The 27,406-nt window shown below is 35.2% G+C and overlaps 2 protein-coding genes across 7 annotated transcripts in view; one reads left to right on the top strand and one right to left on the bottom strand.

The window, feature by feature from the left end:
- The first annotated feature begins 1,072 nt into the window (after nucleotides 1-1,072).
- On the top strand, nucleotides 1,073-22,317 carry LOC127662497 (tetraspanin-5-like). Of its 4 annotated transcripts, none has more exons than XM_052153708.1 (10): nucleotides 1,073-1,434; nucleotides 9,095-9,145; nucleotides 9,938-10,084; nucleotides 11,339-11,509; nucleotides 12,658-12,783; nucleotides 14,946-14,993; nucleotides 17,151-17,267; nucleotides 17,379-17,440; nucleotides 20,280-20,322; nucleotides 20,916-22,315. In XM_052153708.1, the coding sequence occupies exons 1-9, from the start codon at nucleotides 1,351-1,353 to the stop codon at nucleotides 20,290-20,292; spliced, it is 819 nt and encodes a 272-aa protein (XP_052009668.1). In that variant the 5' UTR covers nucleotides 1,073-1,350; the 3' UTR covers nucleotides 20,293-20,322; nucleotides 20,916-22,315. The 4 variants fall into 4 exon arrangements, with proteins under 4 accessions (XP_052009668.1, XP_052009660.1, XP_052009677.1 ...); XM_052153700.1 differs by having other exon boundaries at nucleotides 20,919-22,312; XM_052153717.1 differs by lacking the exon at nucleotides 9,938-10,084 and having other exon boundaries at nucleotides 20,919-22,317.
- Nucleotides 22,318-24,024: 1,707 nt separating this feature from the next.
- Nucleotides 24,025-27,406, bottom strand: part of LOC127657788 (rap1 GTPase-GDP dissociation stimulator 1-like) — a 50,754-nt gene continuing 47,372 nt past the window's right edge. For all 3 annotated transcript variants that reach the window (XM_052146700.1, XM_052146708.1, XM_052146714.1), the window contains 3 exons: nucleotides 27,164-27,290; nucleotides 26,796-26,924; nucleotides 24,025-25,523 (listed from right to left, as the gene is read on the bottom strand). In XM_052146700.1, the coding sequence (XP_052002660.1) occupies nucleotides 25,396-25,523; nucleotides 26,796-26,924; nucleotides 27,164-27,290 (384 nt within the window). In that variant the 3' untranslated portion in view covers nucleotides 24,025-25,395. The remainder of the gene's footprint in view (nucleotides 25,524-26,795; nucleotides 26,925-27,163; nucleotides 27,291-27,406) is intronic.

Here is a 27,406-nt window from a genome sequence, read left to right as displayed (position 1 = left end):
TAGTATATGAAAAAAAAAAATCATTAAACCAAAGTCATTTGGTGTTACCAACATGTCAGTCGCTGTTTTGTTGTCATGTGAAACAAATTTAAAATAAACAGAAAATATCCCTTTTGGGCCCCCAAGACTAGTGTGTGTATAAAAAGTATTAAATTCATTTATATGACAAAGCATATTTGAGAAGCTATTTTTCTCACCACAATTGTACAGTAAGTAATATTCCACCTGCATGTTTAGACGGATACTTACCTGACGGTGGTTTTATATATAACCACCGTATTTTCTGTTTATTTTAAATATATATATATATATATATATATATATATATATATATATATATATATATATATATATATATATATATATATATATATATATATATATATATTAATCATTTGTTTGATCACTTGGTTATTTTAATATGCTTTTTTGTCTCATTTGGAGTGCAATTTCAATTTGTATTTGATTAAATTTTTTATTTTTTTAATTAATTAATTAATTAAATTTTCAATGCAAAATTACTAAAGCAAGAATATTATATATATCTGCGCATTTTCTACCGGTCTGGTATTTCGTTGTCCCGGAAAATACATCATGTGTGTAAATACTTTTGTTTTGTTCCCTCCTTCACGATATATATACAGTATACATACGATATATACACATATAGATATATATCGTGAAGGAGGGAACAAAACAAATGCGCTGAACAACACACATTTAAATTGCACTTGTTTTTTTCCAGTTCATTTGAATTAAAAATAGTTCAATAAATAAAAAATAAAGTTCCAAGTTTGAAATCAAGGTGTCTTGGTTTATTGTGTAGGCTTAACCCTAACCCTGCGAAAATTTCCCCATGACTTTCATTCTTCAGTGAAACACAAAAGGAGATGGTAGACTATACCTCATTCAGCTACAGTCACCATTCTCGTTAGTTGTGTGGGAAAGGATGCGCTGTTGATTTCATAACGCGCGTTCACGTAAGGGGCGGAGAATCCTTGTGGGCAAGACAGACGCACAGCATCTGATTGGTTACGAGTGCTGTCAATCAAACCACACACGTCAAGTAGGACAAAAAGCGGTATGAACTAATTGCGGAGAGGAAGGGGCCGTTATTTGGAGTGGTCAGCGGATTTGTTTATAAATGACAGTCATAACTGTGCATTATATAGGCGCTGATAATACTTAGAGGTGCTAGTGCAGTCTGTCAACATTATGTTTCCTTTATGTGGATAATAACATTGACGGGGCAGTTTGTCATCGATGTCAAGAGCGGAATAATCAAATTGAACCTGCTTCGCGTTTTATGTGACCCGACAGTTTGCGTTGGAGAAACCGTATGTCGAGTCAATGATGTCAGGAAAGCATTACAAGGGACAAGAAGTCAGTTGCTGCATCAAATATTTCATATTTGGATTTAACATCATATTTTGGGTAAGTTCCTGTTTTGCGATACCAACACTGTACCTCTTTGTTCATAATGTCATGTTCCTCTCTATGTCATTACGTTTGAATGTCAAGCTGAAATATGAGTATTTCGCTCGAGTGCGAATTCTGTTCCTTTGTTCGTTCAGTTGAAGTGCGAGAAGCCGATGTTTACTGCACAAGACAGACGTGATCTGTCGATTAAGATCACTCGATTCAATTGTTGAACGTTGAATACGTTGAACGTAAAAATGCAGGTGTCTCGAGACGCGTTTTTAAAAGTTGACGTTCTTTTTAACCTTTTAAAACGCTACGCTCCTGCGCGAGACGCTGAACTACGCTTAACAAAGGCGTCCATCTAGCGCATATTTACATAGAATAAAAATTGGGAACACCGCGCAGACGGACGCAAAAAGGCGTTCGGTGTAAACAGCCCCTACTGTGAAACAATTTCATTTATCTGACAGCAGCCGAGTCAAGTGCGTGCTGCCGATAATCGGCGTTCTCTTGCTCATGCATCTCAGAGGCAGAGCAGCACGTAGGCTACAATGAGACTTAACTCATAGATCCTGTATGTTGCATTAAATATAATATCTTAAGTGACAAGAGATTAGATCATGACGCATGGCTCAGAAAATGCACTAATATCAAAGAGAGCCTTCAGAGATATATAGGCTGATGTAAGTAGTATTATTATTATTTTACAATATACCTTTTTTATTTGCTTGATGTTAGTTCAAGTTCATTTCACCTATTTTTCAGTGATTTGTCTGGTACACATTCAGCGTCGCCCTACTGTGGTGTCGTGCCCCTCTCTTTGACCTCTGTGCCCCCCCTTACTCACAATCACGTATATAATTAGGCCTATATGTGTATTATTATATCAATGCAGTGACAATATGGGTCAAAATTTATGTTGCAATTGTTTTTGAAGCATAAACGAGGGAGACATTTTGTACTGCCGGATCCAGGCCCACCCAAGAATGATACCACCAGTCTTCAAAAATGTATATTGAAAATTGGAAAATATTAATTACACAAAACGCAAAAAATAATTAAATAGCATTAACAACAAAATAAAGATAAATGACGAATACATTACTTTAAAAACGAACAATAAATGGCTATAAATAATAAATTGAATAAAAAAAAAAAAAACAGACCTAGTTTTGCAGTGCCCCCTGGTGGCTCGGGGGCCCAAAGTGGCAAGTCTAAATATTTTATATGTTGCTTTTCAAGTAAACGTATCTTGTTTTAAGGATTTTTAGACAATTTTTTAATGGAAAACAGACAAAAACACTTGATAACAATAGGGTTTTTTGCAGTGAATTTCTTTACTGAATTAAACGTAAAAGTACAAAAAATACAACCAGTCGAAGCACAAGCTGAAAAATCGGTTAAGAGCTAATGATTAACCGTTGCAATAATCGCTGAATAGTCGAATAATCGCTCTAATAATCGATAGATTAATCGATTACCAAAATAATCGTTAGTTGCAGCCCTACTTGTCAGTTATCTGTAAAAAAAAATTACAGATAATTCCTAATGTTTAGAAGCTGGAAAAAGGGATCAGAGTTGTTGTTTGTCATTTTTACGTAGTCCAACAACACAGGATAAAGCAATCAAAAGAATGTCGACCTCTGTCAGGCTCAACACAACAAACCCAAAATAATCAATCAGTTCTAATGCCACATTGCCCAATCTGTGAATGCACAGAACAATATGCATTATAACAGTTAAAGCATGAATAATGTATCATAAGTGTTAGCTGGGGTTACTTTTAAAGGTAAGCTACACCTGTGTAAAGACATCCTAAATTTTAATTTAGAATTACTGAAAATGGCTATGCTGAGTCATTTCCAACACCTACTGTGCCCACGCTGGAGGCAGCACTTTAAAGCCGAATGTATACTTCGGTTGTCCACATTGTTGATCACTCTGTGCCTAGTATCCTTGATGCAAATTACACCATCAGCACAGTCTGCGTGGACTGTCCATGTGTGGCCCAGATTTTCTCGACGTGCGCACAGTCCTTGTTTGTACGGTGCGCCAGCCATTGACTGTAATATAAGAGTATCACAAAGCACTCGTAGTGCGCATGCGTACAACACGTTTGTATTCACTCAAGGACAAAAAAGTAAACTTTGAAAGACTCGGCATGATCCGATCCAGAACCCAGAAAAAGAATACCCGGGCCTCAAGTCTCCATTGCAGTTACTGTCTGAAGGCAGCTGCCTATGTTGGCAGGAGACAGTGAGGCAGCTCAGTGAGGTTTGGAACAGACCCATTGGCTATATTAAAATATCAAATATAAATAGAATGGCATACATTTACAAACACAAAACTACTCTTATCGGTACTTGGTATTGGTCAATACCTAAAACAAGTACTTGGTACTTGAATCTGTCTTAAAAATTTGGTATCAGTGCATCTCTAAAAATTACTACAGTTATTAGTTAAAGAATACATAGAGTAAAGAACTTAGTAATAGCCACCACTGTCATAAAAAAAAAACACACACACACTTGATAACTTGAATCAAGTGTGATTTTTGCCTATTTTGTTCTTCATTACATCAGACAAGAACTCCTCCATACTAGCTATTTCACATACATAATCACGTCATCTATATAAAAAGAAATGGCATTATGGACTATACTGAGACTGGAATGTTGAAGTCAGAACGTCCTGTTATGAGCTCACCCAAGTCATTTCACTTATTTATCTTAACGTTCTTTATTTGGGTTGACATTTAGGGGCAGTCTGACACGGCTTGCATGCTAAACATAATTCTGAAAGATGACTCACAATGGAAATCTTTCATTGCAGTCACGTATGAGAAAGCAACTATACTAATTCTAGACTACAGTAACAGTGAACTACTGTATACTTGTGTAGCGTCAGTGCTGTTGATATTACTATTTGTCACAGGTAAAGGATGGGCAAGGAGGAGGCAGGAACCGGCTGAACAGTAAACAAAGTTTAATGATAAAACTCAACATAAAACAAACATAAACATAAACAGACACAGACACTCATGCGGCGTGGCCACGTGCGTCTATCTCTCTTCCGAACTGGCATCTCCGGCTCTCCCTTATCTCGCTCTCCCACTGATTCAGTGCTGGCTCTGCTCCATCATGGCCCGGCCATGCCTCCTCACCACACTATTATCCTCTTGAAGACAGTCAGTCCATATAGTAGACTGATTCTTGAGATAAGGGACAAAACAATGTCCTACATACAAAAGTCCTCTTTATGTTGAAAATCAAGAAATTCATTATAATAAAAATATTGAAAAAGTTAAATCTAAAGGAAATGTGTATACTCAGGGCATTTATTACTTATATTTTTAAATAATTTTTAAATTCATGCTCTATACTTGGAAGCACATGTATCTTAACCTGTCCTCGGCAAGAGATCACAATGTTAAACTGCTAAAAAAAAACAAAAGTTTAAAAATGCAACAAATTCATAAATGTAAATGTCAAATGAAAGGTAGGTATTTGTAAGATATCAAACAATACATAAAGTAACATTCAGACTATATTTTCCATAAAAATCATAAAAACATGAATCAAAGTTGTGCCCTACCCTCAGTTTGCATCAACTCTGTCTGATTTATTCAGGATTATAAAAAAAATCAGACAATGTCATGGTTAGCAATAATTATGAGTGCCCTTTTCCCACTTCCTGCTCATTGTGGATGCAACAGTAATGGTTAACTATGGAGATATATATATATATATAGGGCTGTCGATTTAATTCAGTGTGAAAAAAATGTACGCAATTAATCGCAATACCCCTGGATTGTAACAAGGAAGATTCCTGAGAAATGCAAGCTTATAGTTCCACTAATTAAAATTTCAGCTGTGTGGCAACATGCAGTTTATACAGTGAAGAAAACACTTCAGTAGACAGAAGAACACAAACATGCGTCACGTTCTTGCGTTCAAATCACTTGATGGAGCGCAAATTCAAACTAAGGGATCTCAATATGTGTTCTAAGTATTAAACTATATTTAACCTGACACAGTGACCAAAATTTGTATATTTATGACGCAACGAACCCAAGACGCTACACAAGCATGTCTGACCCAGGTGTACATTGACGGGACCTTAAATAAGCCCTCATAATAAATCTCCAACTGATTGACAAATTCACTTGTGAAATGGATTGCTGTGGACTGTATGCCAATGATTGACTTATGATCAATAATATGGTAGTAAACAATACATTGTATTCTAAAGCCACTTTTGTATTGTCTTATAAATTATTAACTCTTCTGCCACAAGAATGTAATGCATTTTAATTATCTGAATATATATATATATATATATATATATTTAAAGATAACTATGTATATGTGTATATATATATATATATATATATATATATATATATATATATATATATATATATATATATATATATATATATATATATATATATATATATATATATATATATATATATATATATATATTTAAAGATAACTATGTATAATTATTTCATCATTATATATTGAATTATTGTTATATGAGGGGCTTTCTCAGCATATATTTGTATATGCGATTGAATGCGATTTATCACGATTAATTAATCGGGACATCATGTAATTAATTCGATAAAACATTTGAATTGATTGACAGCCCTAATATATTGTATCCCCAATATTGTCAGCGAGACTATTTCGCAAGTTGGGCTGAATTTCCGGTTGGCTAGTGGAAGTGCGTTTTGTGTGTAGCCAGTCTCTGTTTTCTTGCATGACATGCGGTTAGATTCTTGCTTTTTAAATGTTGAAAGATGTCTTAAAAATTTCCCAGACAATGTATGCAGTTATTGGATATCTTAATAATCAAGCGAAACTAAAGTTTTATCTAAAACAGCAATGTCATGATGAGAAACCACTCACAAAGCACAGTGCTCCAGTCCCAGATGCTGCTTCTTCCAATGGCTGTCTACAGACGGATTGACTTAGAAGCATCTGTTTGAAAAATATAACACCTAAATATAGCTTTTTCAGCAGTATAAAGTTGTATAAAAATCCCGCCGGGATCCCGCCCACTATCACCTGGACCTTCTCCTGTCTTCACTATTCTTCTTTCACAAAGCTCTTTTCACTGTGAAGCCCCCAGATTCCCCATTGTTTTGGACATTTTAAATAAATGCTTCTCTGAGGCCTGACGCCGCACCCACTGTGTCCGTCTCTTGCTCACCCCGCCATACAGTGTTGTCAGATTTTACATCTTATTTGAAATATGTTCTTTTATCGTAATCTTGACCAACCTTTTTGGAGATTTCCGTCTTTCTCCATTCAAGAGGCCTATAACCAGCCTGTTCTGATGCATCTCTTTATAACCAACGGTTATGCATAATTCATTTGGCTCTACAGTATATGTCTTCTAAAAAGACTAGCAAGAACAAGCAAGATTTTCTTTGGTCGACCAGCTACACCAGCCACAATACATAATGCTTTTGTGAGGCATAGTATTGTGCACAGTGTGGGCGTTGCAGATGGAAAGATGGTGGGTTATGAGAGACAAAAATGGCTGTTTAGACTGGAAGGACTTGGCAAAATGTAGCCGAGAATGTTGCTTTGAATTGTGAATGAAGCTCTGGGGGTTTTTTAAGCCTGTGCTGGCTTGAGATATGCAATGTGATCTGACAAAAGGCCACTGTTCATGTTTGAAAGCAATAGCGAATACATTGACTGAAATGCCACTTATGCAATGTAGCTCAATGTTTTTAAAACCAAATAATTTTTGGACAAATAAGGGCAACTGTTCTGAAAAATTCAGATTTTTTTTTTTTTAACAAATATATTATTAAAATGATAGGTGTTATTATTTAATTTATTTTAAAACAATAGTTGCAGTTTTGCTACTGTTGGTATCTGAGGGTTTAAAATGATTATTCTTTTCTATTCTTAAAACAATTTGTGAGCATTAAAGTTTGAACACTGTCTGTTAGTGTTTGTGTGATAGCAGAACATGTAAATGAAAGAAAGGCATGTCCAGTTATGAAAGACTAGAAGAATCACAGCCCTATATACAAATGAGGACATCAGTGTCTTGGGAAGAACCAAAAGTACACTACCGTTCAAATGTTTTAGAACACAAAGGCATTTTTGTTTTTGAAAGAGATTGATACATCTGTTCACAGAGGATGCATTAAATGGATCAAAATACTTCCAAAAACATTAGTTATGTTGCAAGTTATTAATACTGTTTGAAATAAGTTAAATTATAATTTTTTATTTCATTTGTTTTTTTTTACCCATGATGGCCAAGCCCCATTTTCAGCAGCCAATAATCCAGTCGACTAAGAATATTCAGTACTGTGTCACCTAAACCTATTTAATTTTATTTATTATTATTGTTATTATTATTATTATTAAAATAGTTGAAAGTTGCTGAGGTATTGTTCACACTTGTATTTCTTACACATTGCTTTACACTTGCAAGTCAAATTTTGGAATTAAAAATGGCCAAAAAGAAATATATCTCCTGAAATTCATTGTCCTCTGTTTTTAGAGAGGCAAAGTCTTTTTTTTAATTTTTTTTTATGCACTACTGTTTTGAAAGACTTTATCTAACTAGGACAGATAGGGAAGTGGATGGCCCAGATGGACAACAACAAGAGGACAAGTACAACAGACAATCTAGTTTGAGAAACAGACCCCTCAAAGGTCCTAAATTAGCTGCTTCAATAAACAGTACATTCCAAACACATATGCGTTACTGCAATTAGAGGATTCTTGGATGAACAGTATTTTTGATGAATATAGCATTTGTTTAAATTGAAATAGTCATTTAAAACATTATAAATGTCTACTGTAATTCTTCATCAATTTAATGAATCCTTGGTGAACAGAAGCATAAACTTCTTTCAAAAACAAAATATAAAAATGTCTGTGTTCTAAAACTTTTTAATGTTTTGTTCAGATTCCACCATGTAAGTGAATAAATGTCTCCTTAATATGATTCGCTTACGTTTTCCTCTTTTGTAAGTCGCTTTGGATAAAAGCGTCTGCCAAATGAATAAATGTAAATGTAAGATCGAGTAGTGACACTACCTACTGAAGTGTTTTCTTCACTGTAATAAACTGCGCGTTGCTCATACAGCTGAAATTTCACTTACTGCCCTCTGGAGTAAACAGGCGGTACTACAAGCTTGCATTTCTCAGGATTCTTCCATATTATGGTCCGTGGGCATGCGATTAAATGCGTTAATATTATTTTTGGTCAAATTAATCGCACTGAATTAACGCGTTAAATCGACAACCCTAGTTAAAATAAAAAATAAATAAAAATAAAAACAATCATACAATATCTGTATTTATAAAGGAATCTTGTAAGTGAATGAATCATTCTCATTCACTTTCATTGTTTCGTTTGTGAATGTGTTTTTTTAACTGATCTGTTGAATCAAAGATTCAATGACTTGCTCGTTACACTAGTTTGGCCCCACCTACTGCCGTTTGTAATGTTTCTTGAATTAAGGCTAATCTACCAAAATAGTTACTGAACACATGAGTGAAGTAATTTATGTAAAATGTCCAAGACATCTTTAGACTTGCATGCTTTGTTAAAAACATTTGTGTAACATCTAATGAACTGAATAGAGAGTAAATTTTACATATTGCAATATCTATCTTTTTTTTTATAGTTGCTGGGGGTGGCTTTCCTTGGAATTGGATTATGGGCATGGAGTGAAAAGGTGAGGATAAACTAGATTAAATATTAATTATGTATCTTAATATGAAAGGCCGAACTTTATTTTCAGTATATGTAAGTGAAGTTGAGATCTCATTATGTTCTTTCCATAGCTATGACCATACCTGTCCACATTCCCGTTTTTCCCGGGAATCTCCCGTATTTCACACCCATCTTGTTATTTCTCCTGGGAAACTCACGTAATTTGTATGGCCCAAACCTCGTTATATGAATAATCACGTCAATATATTTATTATTCAAAGGTTGTCCAGTTGCCAGATCTTGCATGAAACGCATCCTACGAACACAATCGACACATCGTACAAATTTCAACCCATTTGTGACCTCATCCTGGCAACCTACAACCCAGTTGTACTGTTGATATCTGCGCAGGTAGTAGACGCAGGAAGTTGAATCAAGCATCACTGGTAGATGGGAATAGAAGACTTGGGTAGTTCTCTGGCTGGAAAAACAAAATATACATGTAAATATAACAACAGCTTGACGGAAGAATTTAATTTCATGTATCGACAATGGCCACGCCTTTTGCAAAGTGTTTCGCACTGATTTTAATATTGGACTCGGTGGGAAAAATGCCATTACTCGGCACATTAAATCACAAAGGCACAATTTGTATGTATTTAGCCTGCCATCCATCACCCCCCACCCCGCTCAGAGGTCTCCCGGACTTCTTTTACCCAAATATTGACAGGTATAGCTATGACATGACTTGGATACAGTGATGTGTTGGCACACTCATACATTTTATCTAGTTATCTTTCTTTCTGTCCCTCAGGGAGTTCTCTCGAACATCTCCTCTATCACAGATCTGGGTGGATTTGACCCAGTGTGGTTGTTTTTGGTAGTGGGAGGAGTGATGTTCATTCTGGGATTTGCCGGCTGTATCGGGGCCTTGAGAGAGAACAGCTTCCTGCTCAAATTTGTAAGTTTTAAAGGCATTGAAGTAAGAGAGTGCTACATATCAAGAGTAGGAACATTTTTGAGATTATGTTCACAGAGTAGGCATTGGGCCTGAAATCTAATGAGGTTTCCAAACATTTAAAGCCAGCTTGCAGGACAAAAGGGCATGTCGTAGTTCTTACTGGGGTAGCCTCATGGTTGAGGATCTGGGCTGAAAGCACATAAGTTGAATGTTTCCAATTGTAAGTGTCTGCCAAATGGTCAACCGCACAAACATGATTATATTCAAATTCTGTTCCAATAACCTATTCTATTAATTATTGTTCAAATAGGACTAAATGTTTTCACAGCCTAAAATTTATTATAATATTTTATTTTTGTGAGCTATTTACCTGAGCCTTAAAGGGATAGTTGACCCCAAATTGAAAATTCTCTCATAATTTACTCAATCTCATGCCATCTCAGATTTGTATGACTTTATTTCTTCTGCTGAACACAATCGAAGATTTTTAGAAGAATATTTCAGCTCTGTGGGTCCATACAATGACCACACAAGTGAATTGTGACCAGACCTTTTGAAGCTCCAAAAATCACAAAAAGGCAGCATAAAAGTAATCCATAAGACTCCAGTGGTTCAATCTATGTCTTTGGAAGTGATATGATTGGTGTGGGTGAGAAACCGATCAATATTTAAGTCCTTAAATATTCTCTATATATAATATTTTTTTTTCAGAGCCATGAAAATGAATTTTAGTTTAGTTTCAGTTTTTCCAATTATGTTGATTTTTATTTCAGTTTATGTTTAGTTTTCATTTTCATTCTCGTTTTAGTATTTGTTTACGATAATATCCTTGGCATGGTCACCATTCACTTTATTATAAGGACGAACTGAGTTGAGATATTCTTCTAAAAATCTTCAGTCTTGTTCAGCAGAAGAAAGAAAATCATACACATCTAGGATGGCATGAGGGTGAATAAATAATGAGAAAATTAAAAATGTTGGGGTGAACTAACCCTTTAAATGTCAACTTGATAATGCAAACCAGACAAAAGCTGACCCCTTGGCTTTAGTAAGTCATCTCACATTGTGTTGATCATTAACACAATCAGTTCCGACAAATAATGCAAAGCAACAGAACCTAACACAGGAAACCTGTCACCAATTGCACAGCACAATGCAAGTTGTCCAAATATCATATATTCAGTTACAGAAACCAACCATTTAAAAAGTCCCTTAATTACTGTAATAAAGTCTATTTGTCTTTCTCTTCTCCAGTTTTCTGTGTTTCTGGGGATAATCTTCTTCCTGGAGCTGACTGCTGGGGTCCTTGCCTTTGTCTTTAAAGACTGGATTAAAGATCAGCTTAACTTTTTCATCAACAAAAACATACAAGCGTATAGAGATGACATTGATTTGCAGAACCTCATCGACTTCACTCAGGAATATGTAAGACTTGTGGCCAGAGCTCATGTCATACATATTACATAGGGACTTGTCATAAATATAAAACTTGAACTAGATTTTTTAATTTTCTGGAGAAAATGTGAGTGGCTCATGGTGACCAACGGTGCTTTGAAAGTTAATTTTCTGTAGGATTAAATGCCTCAACTAAGAAAAGACTAGAAAATGCTAATCAACAGTGACAGAATATTTGTAGATCTGTGTGTACAGGAGATAAAGAAAAGATCTGTTTATCTCCGCCACACAGTACCGTACACACGGTACACACAGTACTATAAGCAGACTACACAGTCTGCGTAGGGCACCAACTCCCTATGGGGGCACCAGAAAGTCCACTGGCTGCCCTTACTCACATGTTAAATGTTATTCAAGGGTCTGAAAGCAATTCCACCACCTGGAACTCTGCATATGGCATCAATTTGGCCAGTGGTGGCTGCCGCGTCACCAAAGATGAGCACACAGCCAGTTCCCATAGCAACACGGTCCATCGCTCGATGGCTCTTTATCCAGTTTCCTGTCTCTTTTTGAACAATGTGTCGGCACAGCAGTACAATCAAGCCAGTTAATGAGATTCATGTCTATTTAGATTTATTTTTTGTAAGTTGTCAAACTTGGTTGTTAAGTTAAAAATAGCACCCACATTTTTAAATATTAATATCCTTTGACAAAAACATTGTACTGACATTTAAAGTGTTACTACACTGACTTTACATGTCAAACAGCAGCTTATATCTGTTTATTCCAGATCTATGTTCTGTACTGCAGTTGTCAGATCTATTTTCAGCATTTGACTTTCCTCGTGACAAATTTAATTCAATATCTGAGTTAGGCAGATGCAAAGGTGTTATTTCCTTGCTGACCTTGCACGATAAGGATGACAGACACAGCAAATCACTGCATGTCAACATCAAATGCTAATATAATGGGAAAACTTGGAGGGGTTGCGGCTTTTCTTTCATTTTTGCTGCAGATGATACAGACTAATGATTTACTGCTCTTGCAGAAATTCCAGAATGTTGTGTATTATTCCAAATGATTGCAATTGTATCTCAATTATTTTATAAAAGCATATATCAAGACTAAAAATTTGCAATTGCAGTTTTGTTATTCCATTCTTGTTTTTTTTTTGACAGTGGGATTGCTGTGGGGCATTTGGAGCAGACGACTGGAACCTTAACATCTACTTTAATTGCACAGACACCAACCCCAGCCGAGAAAAATGTGGCGTGCCCTTCTCCTGTTGCACCAAAGACCCCGCGGTAAGAGGATTGGCAACTTTCTGTGATGTGTGATCTGTGATCACTTTTTTTTTTTTTCTAAATGTTTCAATTGAGACTTTTTATTAAAAATGTTACTGTTGAGATTTTTTAGATATTCAAAGGTCATATAATGAGAAATAATTACAAAAATAATGTAATCTTTTGAATTAAAATAGTTCAGAACTCAAAGTGTAGTATCTTGTTCAAAAAGACCATTTATTGCAACTAAATGGCTGCAAAAATGGCTCATTCCAAACTTCTGCAAAATTCTAACATCCAGCCAGAAGAACTAATGATAAAATGAAAAATTCGGCCATTCTTTATACTTTTCCTAAAGCTGAGTGTATCACCAGCTACTCTGCAAGGTTTGTACAGGGTTCACACATTTGTTTTACGAGTTAATTTCAATGATATCATGACTTTTACGTTATTTTTCCAGTCATTCAGATTACATCAATAATAATTTGCAATCATAAAGAGCAGTTTCTATGAAATAAAATATATATAAGATCATAACTACAAAAATGCATAATCACTACAGAAATATCCATTACTATTCAATATATAACTAATTTTCCAGGCCTAGAAATATTTTAAAATTCCCTAAAATATTCTCAGGTTTCCTGTAACCATAGGAACCCCAATTGTATTTTGCACAGAGGCTGTTATTGAAGGAAAGGGCAGCTTAAACTACAATATACAGCACCCGAAAGCAAACCTGTATGTGAGCTCAGAACAGTACTGTTTCTTATTTAACATATGAAGAAGCCATTTATATAGTTGTCTAAAAGCCACAGCAGCAAAAAACATCCTGTTTAATTCTAAGGATCTGAGAGAGGGTCATGAAAAACAACAGTATTACTGTTTTTGTTAATACTTGACAAAGACTGAAAAGCACAAAATTAAGGACACCTCCTTCAATTGGACAATTGACCAAATCATAAACAAATTGAAAAACACTTAAGGGAGTACAGGGACCATAAGAAGGACATAAGCAAAAGCAACTGGGAAGGAGCAACAATGTTTTGGACTCGGACACGACCAGCCTGCTAACTAAACGGGGCATTGAATTCAGCCTGTCATGCTTGTTATGAACAGTGAATCGCCGGTGTCCTCTGCAACTGATCTCAGTAAATTGTTATATTTGCCAACTTTCCTTTTCTTACACTGTTGTCATCTTATTTTGTGCATTTTGTTCTGTAAGGGGATTTTTGACCACCTATTTGCTAAGTTTGGAAGATCGCAGCTATTTGTTAAGTAAAACGGTGGGATTCTCAATCAAGAAAAAACCCTATCTGCTCCAGTGGCACTGTTTCATGGCTGCTCTGACCCCAGCTTAGTTGGGATATGCAAAAACAACTGCATTTCATTGGCTCTGTATCTGTACTCTGCACAATGACAATAAAGTTGAATCTTAATCTTACCTGTTGTCTTTAACGTAGATGTCCTCTCTAACAATCAAGTTGAGCAATGTAATAACGATGGATGGTTTTAATCTGTATGTTTAAATATGTCCTCAAAAACAAGAGTAAAGAGCTGAATAAAAACACATTGTGACGCGCCATGTTTGTTTATGTTTGAGGTAGACACGTGAAACTACCACTTAGACAGTAACCTTTTACATCACTGTTTTGCTCTCAGGACAGTTGAAAAGCACGGCCGGTTTATGATAGGCTTCAGATTGCCCCTGAAAACAGTGGAGCACATGCTCTGCACAAGATCCATCTCAATTTCGGTGGAAAGGGCTATTAGAGGACAACATCTAAGGCAGAAACGGAGGAACATTGAATGACATTTAACGCTTAAATTATGGGCCCTTCAACGAATGAAGAGATAAAAAATTTAAACATTAGAGAAAAAGAAGTTGTTCATTTGCAATACATTATATTTAGGAAGGTGAATATAAAACAGTGATAAACTGCTATAAAAAGTTTGTTCATTTTTGGGATTGATTTAAAAAATGAAAACTATTTAAGTTTTGGGGATTTGAAGGAGAAAAGAAGATCCTGTTACTAGTTTGTAAGGAGGAAGGCTTATAAACATGATGGGTTCACACCCTTAGAGTCTTATCTCTTCACTCCACTCACACTGGAATTCTTCTTGGCTATCAACATTTTTCCTTTAAGATTAAATTAATTCCACATAAATGATCTGCTTTGCAGGAGGATGTTATTAACACGCAGTGTGGATATGATGTTCGGGCAAAATCGGTGAGTCACTCCTCTCATTATTTTTCATCCCTGTCTTGTTTGAAGGTACTTTAATTAATTAATTAAAGTAATAGTTCACCCAAAAATAAAAATTCTCTCATTATTTACCTCGTGCCATCCCAGATGCGTATGACTTTCGTTCTTCTGCTGAACACTAACAAAGATTTTTAGAAGAATATCTCAGCTCTATAGGTCAATACAGTGCAAGTCAACATGTTTCACAACTTTGAAGCATCAAAAAGCACACAAAGGCAGCATAAAAGTAATCCAGACTACCCCAGAGGTTAAATCCATATCTTCAGAGGTGTGGTTAGATAGGCCAGTTAGGTGTGGGTGAGAAACAGATCAATATGAAGATATGGACTTAACCACTGGAGTAGTATAGATTAATTTTCTGTTGCCTTTATATGATTTTTGACTCCCATTGTATGGACCTACAGAGCTAAGATATTTTTCTAAAAGTCTTTGTTTGTGTTCTGCAGAAGAAAGAAAGTCATACACATCTGAGATGGCATGAGCGTGAGTAAATGAGGAGAGGATTAAAATTTTCGGGTACTATCTCTTTAAATCAGTTTTCATGCAATGTTCCCTTACCCACTGTACCAATTGTCTTGGTACATCTGAGAGTCAATGTTTAAAAATATACAACTCTCAAAGTAGAGGGCTGTATGGTTGACCAATGTAGGATTAAACGAGAAGGAAGTGGTCTTCAGATTATTTGGTATACTCTTGTAGACTCACTCAACAGGAAAAACTAAATGATCATTATTTTGCTACTATATTTATGCTATTCATTGTTATGCAAAAAAAAGTTTTTATAATTGAGTTTGCTTTCTCCACAAATTTCCTGAAGGTAGAAAATTGGCAGAAGATAATGTATTAGATATATCAGACCATTTGTCGCATTAACCTGTATTATTTTTTATTTTTTTATAAAACAATTTGTAAATTAAGTCTTTCAAATGTGGTTCAACATCAACGACCATCTGTATCATTTAATATTACCAATAAGATTTTGCAATATTTTTAATCCAAATATCAAATAAAGTAATTTTAGGCACACCTCATTTTTTATTATTACCATTTTCCACATTTTAGAATAATAGTAAAGTCATTAAAACTATGAAATATAACAAATGAATGTATTTGTGTATTATTTAATTCTCTTCAAATATTTTTCATACATTTAAAAAAAAAAATTTGCTAAAAGAATATTTCAGGTTCAATACAAGTTTGTTCAATACATTTGTGGCATGATGTTGATTACCACAAAAACATTATTTAGACTCGTCCCTCCTTTTCTTTACAAAAAGCAAAAAATCGAGGTTACAGTGAGGCACTTACAGTTAAAGTGAATGTGGCCAATCATTGGAGGGTTTAAAGGCAGAAATGTGAAGCTAATAATTTTACATTAATTCTTCTGGTAATTTTTACAGTTGTTTTAGGGTTTGTTGATATTACGTCATGGCAACAAAGTTGTAAAATTGGATATAACTTTACACAGAAAAGGTTACAAAGCGTTACTAATTTCTATCACACTAAAATCATGTTAACACATATTGTTTGTCTTGTTGCTATAGCATTGAAACAACAGTGAGTATTTTAACATTTACAGATTGGCCCTGTAAAGCAGTGCAATGGAAAGGAGGAGGCGAGAACCGGCTTGACGACATAAATAATATTTTAATGATTAATTTAAACAAAAGACAAACACACACACACATGACGGACATGTCCGTAAATGATCTCTCTCTGCTGCACCACCGTCTGCAATCGGCCTCTCGGAGGCTTAATTAGCCTGATAAGGGACCGGTGTGTATAATCACGACCCGGCCCCGCCCTCCGCCCTGCCACAGGCCCCATTGTAATTACCTCACTGTAACCCAGATTTCTTTTTTTAAGTGGTTATCAATATTATGCCACAAAAGCTGTCGATTGAGCTTAACTTGTATTGAACCTGGAATATTCCTTATATGAATAAATTCCTATAAATACGCACAATTTACATTTGTCTACAAACTCATTTCAAGTTTTTAGATTGAAGGATCTTTGAAACATACATTCAGTCACATGTTTACGGTATATATGTGGCATATATACATATGTGAAAAGAGGACAAAATATATATACTGATATCAAACATTTGTTCCTCATTAGGATGCAGAGCAAAAGACTTACATTCATGTCAAAGGATGTGTGCCGCAGTTTGAGAAATGGCTTCAGGACAACCTGACAGTTGTGGCTGGAATCTTCATAGGACTCGCACTACTGCAGGTGAAATGTTGTTGCTGACTGTACATGCTACTGTATTTATACTTTGGTTAGTTATGCTTCTCTCTCTCCTTTTTTACATTTTATATTTCAAAATATTTTTGTTCTTCACAGATATTTGGAATATGCCTGGCACAAAATTTAGTCAGCGATATTGAAGCAGTGAGAGCCAGCTGGTAAGAACACACACAACATGCATTTATTCAAATAATTTCTGCAACGTTTACATGTAGCAGCAGCAGCAAGTCTCTGTCACTTCAGTGCTTTAAAAACAGTGCATTATCCTGTTAACCTCTATTTCACAATGCACATGATTCATGCACATGACTTAATGACTCAGCGTTACATTTGTACTTGAGCCTTGAAACATCTTTAGCTCAGTCTAAGCATTGAGAAGTGCCACCATGTGGACAAAACAGGAAACAGAAAATGCTGACATGCGATCAAAGCTACTGTTCATGTTTGTAAACTTCTAGACAGGTCATATTTTACATGCTTTGATTTATTGTCTACATAGTGTCTGAAAGTACTGATATTAAACTTAAAGGCATAGCAAACTTAAAAATGAAAATTCTGCCATCATTTACTCACCCTCATATTGTTCCAAACCTAAATGATTTTCTTTCTTCCATTGAACTTAAATAGAGATGTTAGGCAGAGTGTGATGGACTGACAGCCTCAGTCACTATTCAGTTTCATTGTATGGAGAAAGGAGCGTTGTGAACATTCGTTAATGTTCCATGGAAAGAAAATTGCAACAGATTTTTTTATTTCTGGGCAAACTTACTCTTCTATAACATGAGATTAAAGAAACGGATCACCTAAAAATGAAAATGATGTCATTATTTTCTCACCCTAATGTTGCCCCAAACCCTTATGACTTCCATGGAAACAAAAGGAAATTTTTCAAAAAGTTTTCACACAGTTCAACTACTTTGAAGAATTAAACAATGACAAGATTTAAATTTTTGCGGGAACTTTTACATTTAAACAATCTTGCACATTTAACATTAGAGCCTAGAGTTATTCTCTTTTCACAGTAATGTAAAGTATTTCATGTGAGATTACAATATTTTCTGGGGTAATTTCTCACAACACAACACCCCTCCAACCACACTGCACCATCCTCATTATTCCACACTGTCATAATCACGCCAACTCACCTCAAGACTTCACTTCTCCTCCCCCATCCTTCATCAGGGTACTGCCGCCCTCTTACGTCATCCGCTGCCCCCTGTCCTACACCAGCAAGAAAGCCTTGGCGTACTCCTGAGGGAGTCGCAGGGGTGCGCGCTCGCCCGGTGGGTGTAACATTATCCCGGCTTGTGTTATCTCTGGTCTGAAGTGTTTCCTTCTAGATAAATACCAGTCTGTTTCCTCATATAATGGTTACTGAGAATGTTCTGTTAGTGTATGTCTTCCTCCCATGACAATAATCATTCATCAAAGGTCAAGGCAATCTCTAACATCGAAACAAGTTTCACTTTAACATGTTTAATCTTCTTCATATTCTACTTTTTAATAATACCACCAAATCTGTATCTGATCAAAGGTTCATCTGAAAGTTACACAACTAGTGTACCAATTTAATATATTCTACAAGTATCTGTATTTTGTAAAACATAATTTTTAATAAGAATTTTTTTTTTTTTTAATGAAAGAAAGAGTTTATAAAAAAATCACATATTAATTTTAGCAAAGGATTGGGGGAAATTATTTGGGGGATGTTTTGGTATTGTCATTTTCTTTCCCAAGAAATATATTCCATTATTAACAAGTTGTTAAAAAAACTAAAGGACTGAAACTACTACAAATATGTAAGTCAACATTCTTGACAAATTGGACAACTGTTATTTAATAGCTTGTTGGCAATTTCCATTTTTAAAACACAATAACTTTGAGAATTATCATTTGAGTTAGACACATTTTTAGACATAAATTAGTCATCTTCAATTAATGTTAACAACAGACATTATTTTACTCCTAAATCGAAAAGTACAACTATAAATAAGAATTGGAAATACCTGGGGGAGCCCATAGGGAATTAGCTTTCCAGGTTAATTTAAGTTAGTTAGTTAACCGCAAACCACTCCAGCCCCACTGTACCATACCTCCAGCTGCGTGGGCTCTCCGACAGCGCATCCCTCCTCCTCCCTGGGTTTTGGCACCAGTGTAATGGGTAAAGGTGGGGAAGGAGGAGGCGGGAACCGGCTTAGTAGTCAATGTAAATTCTGATATCATAAATTAACTTAAATCAACGTAAACACATAGACACACACACACACACACAGTGGCCGTGGGAGAGCGCAATATATTTGAATGTGTCCCCATTTCATGATCTTTGTCGTTTTAGCCCCATAATTTTGCTCCTTCAGATTCTCTCTTCCTCTTCTAGCCCCGTTTAGCTCCTCGGGCAGTGCAGTGCTGTGTCAACCCCCATTCTTCATTATATATCTTTGAAATAACAGCTGGCCTAGCTACAAACCTTCCATCCATCCCACATCAGTCCTGTTCTCTCCTCTTGAAAACCATTAAATCACACTGTAGATTTCAATTGTGTTTTCTCTAATGCAAGGTCCCATTTGTCAAGTTGGCATGAATAAACAACCCTACATTTCCTTTATTAGAAAATGTTATGGAGTAATGGCCATCCAACTGCTGTGAGCGGGCCCAGACAGAATCTGGGGACTTCACTTTTTATGCACTGGTTTTGAGGGAAAACTGTGAAATAAATGTAAACATGGTATCATTTGTAAAAAATCAAAAAAGAACTGAAAGTACTGCAATCTTATTGTTAGCCAAAAGCTTAATCAAATTAACTAAATATTTAATAAATTCAATGTGTATATGTAGAACATTATTCACATTCAGATTCTGTGGAAATCATCTTAAGATTTCTCTGCAGTTTTTTGGCTGCAGATTCTGTCTGGGCTGCGTATGAGGCTCGGATGATTACACTTCTAATTTATAGCCTCATTAATATTTGTAATTTCCTTTTCTCATTCTCTAATGCAGTTTGTTCACATGAAGTGGCAGCTATTCGTTCAGACATTCACAGGTAATGCAAACTCTTTCATACACTTCCATAACATATAATACTCTGAATTACAACCAAACTATAAGTACAAGTAGCCCTAAAAGCATTTGGACACTTAAGGCACACTTAACATTTCTGAATGTTATTGGATTATATAATAATATTAAACCAAATGGCATCTGTAAACAAATCGTTCCTCAGATAATTCCTTTAGTGGATATATGAAGGGTTCTAGCAAAGTAACATCGTCTGCTGTCATCACATTAACTATAGACAATTTACACATAAGTTTGGCAACCACAAAATATCATAATACTTTTTTCTTAATTTTCAGTAATATATCTATTGTTTTATGATTTGGAATTTGGAATCTTTGCCTGAAAATTGTGGTTTTGCTATTTTTCTTTAAACTTAAACTGATATTTTGTTCTATAATTCACAGATATTCAGTCATTTTAAGTCTGACTAAATTGTCCAAGTATTTGTTATTTTTTCGATTTAATTTTCTTAAAGTGTCAACACTTTTGAAAACATAAATTTTGTGTAACTAATCGCCTTTGCTCATATCACAAACCTTTCTAGTATGTCAATGAACATTGCATTTTCTGTGTAAGCAGGTCTATGCCAGCATGACACCGGTTGCAACTGATGAATCCAAGATGCCAAGTGCACTGGGTTGTGTGTGGGCAGATCTGACCGCACCATTACCTTGTACCTGTATCTGTAAATACTGCTACTTTTCGAGAGTATTTTATGTGTCAAAATGTGTAATACATGTGAGAAAATGTTTGTGTCCATGCTGTTGAAGTGAGAAAGAGTGTGTGTGTGTGTGTGTGTGTATTTGAGGGTCAGTGAGGGATTTGAGGGTCAGTGAGGGATTTTTTTTTTCATTGTCAAACTATGTCCTGCAATGTTATGTTTTGTTTATCTTAATAACATTGTTTACTACATGCACTTAAGTAGCATTATATTTGATTTCTTTTCTTTTAAAGCACTGGGGTAACAATACAAATTTAAAGCAAATCTCGTTCCAATTGATGGAAGAGACCGTAATATTAGGGAATAATGCAGCTTGTGTTCTTTAATGCTATTAAGCAGTCAGAAAGTATTTTAAAATTCATTTTTTTGTTATGTTTTTATGAAATGGCATCCTTGCACTAATGAAATCCTGGTGGCACTTTACAATGTGGTTCCACAGTTAACATGAACGAACAACGAACAATACTTTAACAGCATTTATTCATCTTAGTTCTTTGTTCATTACTACATATAGCAAAAAAAAATTAAAATCAAAAGTTGCATATGTTTTCATTTGTGAACTAACAATAAACAATTACATTTTTTATTAACAAAGATTAATAAATGCTGTAAAAATATATTGTTTGTTGTTAGTTCACGATACCTAATGCATTAGCTAATGTTTACGAATAGGACCTTATTGTAAAGTGTTACCAAAATTTTCTTATTACATGTTTATCTTTCACAAACAATTTCTGATCAAAGACAAAAATGTAACATAACAGTTTTTTCTGTATCAGGACTGAAAGGTTCCATCCATCCATCCATCCATCGTCAACCGCTTATCCTGTGTACAGGGTCGCGGGGGACTGAAAGGTTGTTAGTTTTAAATAGTTTTTTTTGCAGGTTGAGTGTCATTTCTGGCACTTTAACAATCCCAAAATAGATGGGTGGTATGCCACTCTGTAATGAACTATAACACTCGTTTAATTGAACATCACTAAAACACCTTTTAACACATCTTTGTCTCTCTCTCTTTTTTTTCTCAAGGTCATACTGGTGTCATTTTTACTAATCTGTTTTCAAATATTTTAATAACTCTACAACCATGTTAATGTTTTCAATTAGAGAGGATAGACACGATTTTTGAAGTCTGAACCTGTTCTCTGGTGCCAGTTATTCAAGCACCAGTTCATGCTCCAGCAATAAGGACAAAAGCTCTCAATAAATGATTTCGCCACATTTTAGTGGGTACATTTTCTGTGTTTGGACACTCAAGTCACACTCACAAATGTATGGATGTGATTGCATTAGATCAAAATATCAAAGCACTTTATCTTTATTCTATATTATATATCTACTATTATTATGTATGTTTATTATTTAAAATCTAAAAAATTGGTTTCACTGAAAAGTCTTTCTTTACACTTTATAAGGTTCCATTAGTAAATGCATTATCTATTGTAAATGAACAATACATTTTTATAACACTTATTAATCTTGGTTAATGTTAGTTTATAAAAATACGATTGTTCATTGTTAGTTCATGTAAGTTCATAATGCATTAACTAATGTTAACATATACATTTTTTAAATCAAAATATGTATATGTTGAAATTAACATCAACCAAGATTAATAAATGCATGTCCATGCGAGTGAATGGGTGCCAAAAATCATATAAATCAGCATAAAAGTAATTCATATGACTCCAGTGGTTTCATTTGTCTTCAGACATGATATGATAGATGTGGGTGAGAAACGGATAAATATGTATAGTACATTTTTATCATATCACTACTGAATATATAGATTTAACCACTGCAGTCTTATGGCTTACTTTCATATTTCCTTTGTGATTTTCATGAGCATCAAACATTTGGTCACCATTTACTTGCATTGTGTGGACCTACAGAGCTGAGATATTCTTCTAAGAATCGTTGTTTGTGTTCAGGAGAAGAAAGAAAGTCATACAAATCTGAGATATAATTTACTCACCCTCATGCTTGTTTTCATATTTGGGTGAAGTATCCCTTTAAAAACTGATATAAACAATGAACAACAGTATTTTGATAAATAAACATTAACTACGATTAATAAATGCTGTAAAAAATATTGTTCATTGTTAATTCTTGATACATAATGCATTTACTAAAGTAAAAAAGTATTACCAAAATATTTACATATCTTTTCATTCATAGATTAATAGACATTTAATAGACTATTTCTATCCTGATGTGAACACACCCAAAGCTATTTAACTTAATTACAGTGTTGGGTAAATTACTCTAAATAAGTAATCCACTACAAATTTCTAATTACTTCTCAACCAATGTAATCATATTACTTTACCGATTACTTCTTTTAAAAGTAATCACATTACTAATTATTTTACTTTTATGTTACTTTCCAAATTACCTTTCCTAGAAACATTTTTGTTTTCTGCTCAAATTAAAAATATCTATATTTCCTCCTCATTGACTGTCGCACCCCCTTCGGCTCTCACAGAAATGCTAACAGACATACATATGAATTCATATTTTTAAATGTATTATACATATTACATTAGTGCAAGTTATGTACTTAAAAAGTAATTAACTGTATGTCAGTTACTATAATCTGATTACAAGACTAAAAACTGTAATGCTTTACACTGCTTTTGACAAAAAAAAAGTAAAAAAGCCTCCACACACGCTACGTCTCTGAGGTAACACGCTCAACAAGCCACGTGATAAGATGTGCGGACTGATGGCCTCAGACGCAGAGGAAAATGAGATTCGTCCTCCGCCACCCGGATTGAGGCGAGTCACTACGCTACCACGAGGATTTAGAGCATTGGGAATTGGGCATTCCAAATTGGGGAGAAAAGGGGAGTGGAGGGGGGAGGGGGGTAAAGTATTTAGATTACAGTAACAATTTACTTTGTAATCGGATACACCCAAAACTGCTAATAGGCAAATTAAAATCATAAAAGCAAACGTGTCACCAGCAATTGTTTTAATAAGTTTAAATCTTTCAAATTTACAATTCATCAATGACATTTACAACAATTATTTCAGTTTATATTTCTAAGGTTGTCACTGCAGGTTTAATAGATTGCCATGTGGTTACTCAAGGGTATAAATATGATAAGAACTGACATAAAATGACCACATAACAGTGATTTTCACAGTATCGGACATGCAGGGAGATGCATGTTTCCATGATACTGGAAAGAGTTGAAGGGAGAACAGGCAGATCAACATGCAAAATATACACTTTTCTTAAATGAAACATGTACCACAGTATCAAATATTCACAAAGAGTGTGCATTCTGAAACATTATTATTAGGTTACCTTACTCCGCATAACTGTGGCGATATGTGGAGTAGTTTTCCAATTACACCACAGATACACACACATACACACATCAATCTGTCCCAGCCCTTGCAAGTTAGTAACGCACTTCTTTTAGCAAATCCGAAGTATGGAGCCTACTGTATTTGTGTGCTGATGGCAGACATGCTAGTTAATTCCTGATCCAGAAAAGTGTTTTGAGTTAGTGATACTGTATCTTAATGATGTCACTTCTTTTTTGGACTGATGTGATGAGGTGTACGTTGCCCTGAAATTCTAAAAATAATTTTTCATAAGAAGCCATTATGTAAAACACTTCAACTTTAGTCCTTGGTACCAAGACACATTATTTATTCATACATCCATATGATAATAATAATAATAATCTATTTTTGTAAATACAACAGACTGTTGATATATATGAATTAGCTCTTTCCAGTAAAGTGACTCCATAGATATGGACATGGGTGGTACAGGGACCAGGAGGCAAAATATGAAATGTCCATGCTGGTCCAGAGGTCCCCTATACAATACGAACACATTTTGATCTCTACTTGTATATGCAAAAGGATTGAGGTTGGTAAAGCAGGAGAATTGGGCGGGGCTTATCACATGGGTGTGGCTTGAAAGGCTGAACACAGATATATTGACAAGTGGACAATTAAAAAAAAAACATGCACAAGTGTGTTGGTATATGTCATGAAAGCACAACTGCGCTATTTCCACTGCCAACATTCATTTTTTTCTATTTTTAATTGTTTTTACTCCACCTTAATGGTTTTACAGGTGGCTTTTTTTTTTTATATCACAGCTACGGTCTTTTAAAAAGTATTTTGCTATTGAATCTATTGCACAAGGCTGTGTACAAAGTATGGCCGCCCTTGAATAATGCATCTCTGCATGTTTTGAGCAAACAGAGGGGTAGCAGGGTCTGAAGCAGGAGGGAACAACAGCTTGGCACTTAACAACGAGAGATATGGAGGAAGTGTGTGTTTGTGCAGAGGGAAGGCAGGCAGGGTCCTTTAGCTCTGTGCTGTTAGCCGTTGCTCTGTGAGAGAGGCCTGGTGGGCAACCGTCTTGTTCTCATGCGAGCGCAGACTGGAGACCACATCGATGAAGGCCAAGCTCTGCACTTCTGTATGAAGAGGCTCTGAGATGAGAGAAGAAAACACACAAATCCTCAGTCCCAAATTGAATAAATTGTTACAGTATCATGAGAAATAAGCTCTTGATGTCATTGTAAATTTTGGGTTTCCACTCTTTTTGACCAATGAAATTCCATGATTTCCATGATCTTTCCAGTAGAGTTGGGAAAGATTTTCCAGATGATTATCAATATATATAGATCAGCCACAACATTAAGCAACCTGGCTAATATAATGTAGGTCCCTCTCGTGCCACCAAAACAGCTCTGAACCATCAGGCATGGACTACATTAGACCTCTGAAGGTGTCCTGTGGTATCTGGCAAGAAAGACATTAGCAGCATAACCTTTCATTCCTGTAAATTGTGAGGTGGGGCCTCCATGGATTGGACTAGTTGGTCCAGCACATCCCATAGATGCTCAATCAGATTGAGATCTGGGGAATTTGGAGGCCAAGTCAACACCTTGAACTCTTTGTCAAGTTCCTCAAACCATTCCTGAATTGCAGTGTGGCAGGTAAGACGCCCTGCCACGCTGCAAAAAAGTTTCAGGAATGGTTTGAGGAACTTGACAAAGAGTTCAAGGTGTTGACTTAGCCTCCACTAAGGGTGTAAGTGGTCTGCAACAATATTTAGGTAGGTAGACATCTTTCTATCATGGCCAGCAATACGTTTTTCAGAAATTTTTCCTATGGAAGTTAAAATAGGCAAAAATATTATTTTTTGAGTGTACTGATGTTGTTTGGTTGAATTATATGCTATAAATGCAGTAATTTTCATATAAAACAAGGAGTAAACAATCATAAATAATATATTTTATTTCTTGTATAATGGCCAGCAATGTGATTTTCAGTCATTGATCAGGTGTCCAGGAATATTACAGGGCCAAGTTGGCAACCCTAGTGAGAACCCTGTAAATAAATAGTGTAATAACCTTTAAGTCAATGACTAAAAGACTATTTGAATGTTTGTTAAATCTAGATTTAAGCTATATTTATTTCTTTAGTCCTACACTTTGTTCAGACAGGCAGCAAACTCAGATTTTATTTTTTACCATATTTGATGTTGGTGGTATGCAAAAAAAAATCATTCATCATTTGGGATGCAACATGTAATGTCATACAAAACACACATCAACATCTAAAGTATATTCAGAATTCACACACTTTTGCTATATACTGTAGAAAACTGTTCACTTTCTGAACAAACAAGTCTGATTTTATCACTTGCAAAAAGACAATGCAGATTGTGTTTATTCACCATTATAGAGTTAATTTACCTGATCCCATTATGGAGCAGATGAGAATCATGGAGTTATATTTGATCTCTGGTGCACTGCGCTCATCTGTCAGCAGCTTATGAAGAACCTGCACCAGACTGGAGCCAACAAAGTCCTTTTCTGCGCAATCTGAAATTGAAATGATAAATTACTGAATTAGCTGTTTGAATACAATGCAAAACTTTATTGCAATTTTTCTAATGACAGAAGATAATGATAATCCCAGTTTCAGCAATTACCAACTGGACTGGTTTAACTGGAAAAAGTGAATCAGTTCAAATACTGAATGCATTCAGGTGTATCAGAGTCTCTTTACAAATGTATAAAATGTATAAGAATGTATACAGTAAGTCATCTTTTATCTTTACCCAGGTCTAGTGCTGCTATGAGACCCAATGCTACCAATGCTTCATTCTGCATGATCATGTGTTCACTCATCGCCATGGTTATTAAGTGCTTAACACCTCCGCCTTGTATAACTGTTCGGACCACATCCTGTACATAAACAAAGGAAAGAAGAAATATCAGCACATTTGCTGCATCTGAATAATAACAGATTTTCAACACAATAAACTGTCAATGTACTTCTATAAAACAGTGTGATCTGTGAA

The sequence above is a fragment of the Xyrauchen texanus genome, chromosome 2 (assembly GCF_025860055.1).
Source record: "Xyrauchen texanus isolate HMW12.3.18 chromosome 2, RBS_HiC_50CHRs, whole genome shotgun sequence".
NCBI lineage: Eukaryota > Metazoa > Chordata > Actinopteri > Cypriniformes > Catostomidae > Xyrauchen > Xyrauchen texanus.
The sequence above is the reverse complement of the archived record's forward strand: the minus strand, read 5'-3'. Positions and strand labels throughout refer to the sequence as shown.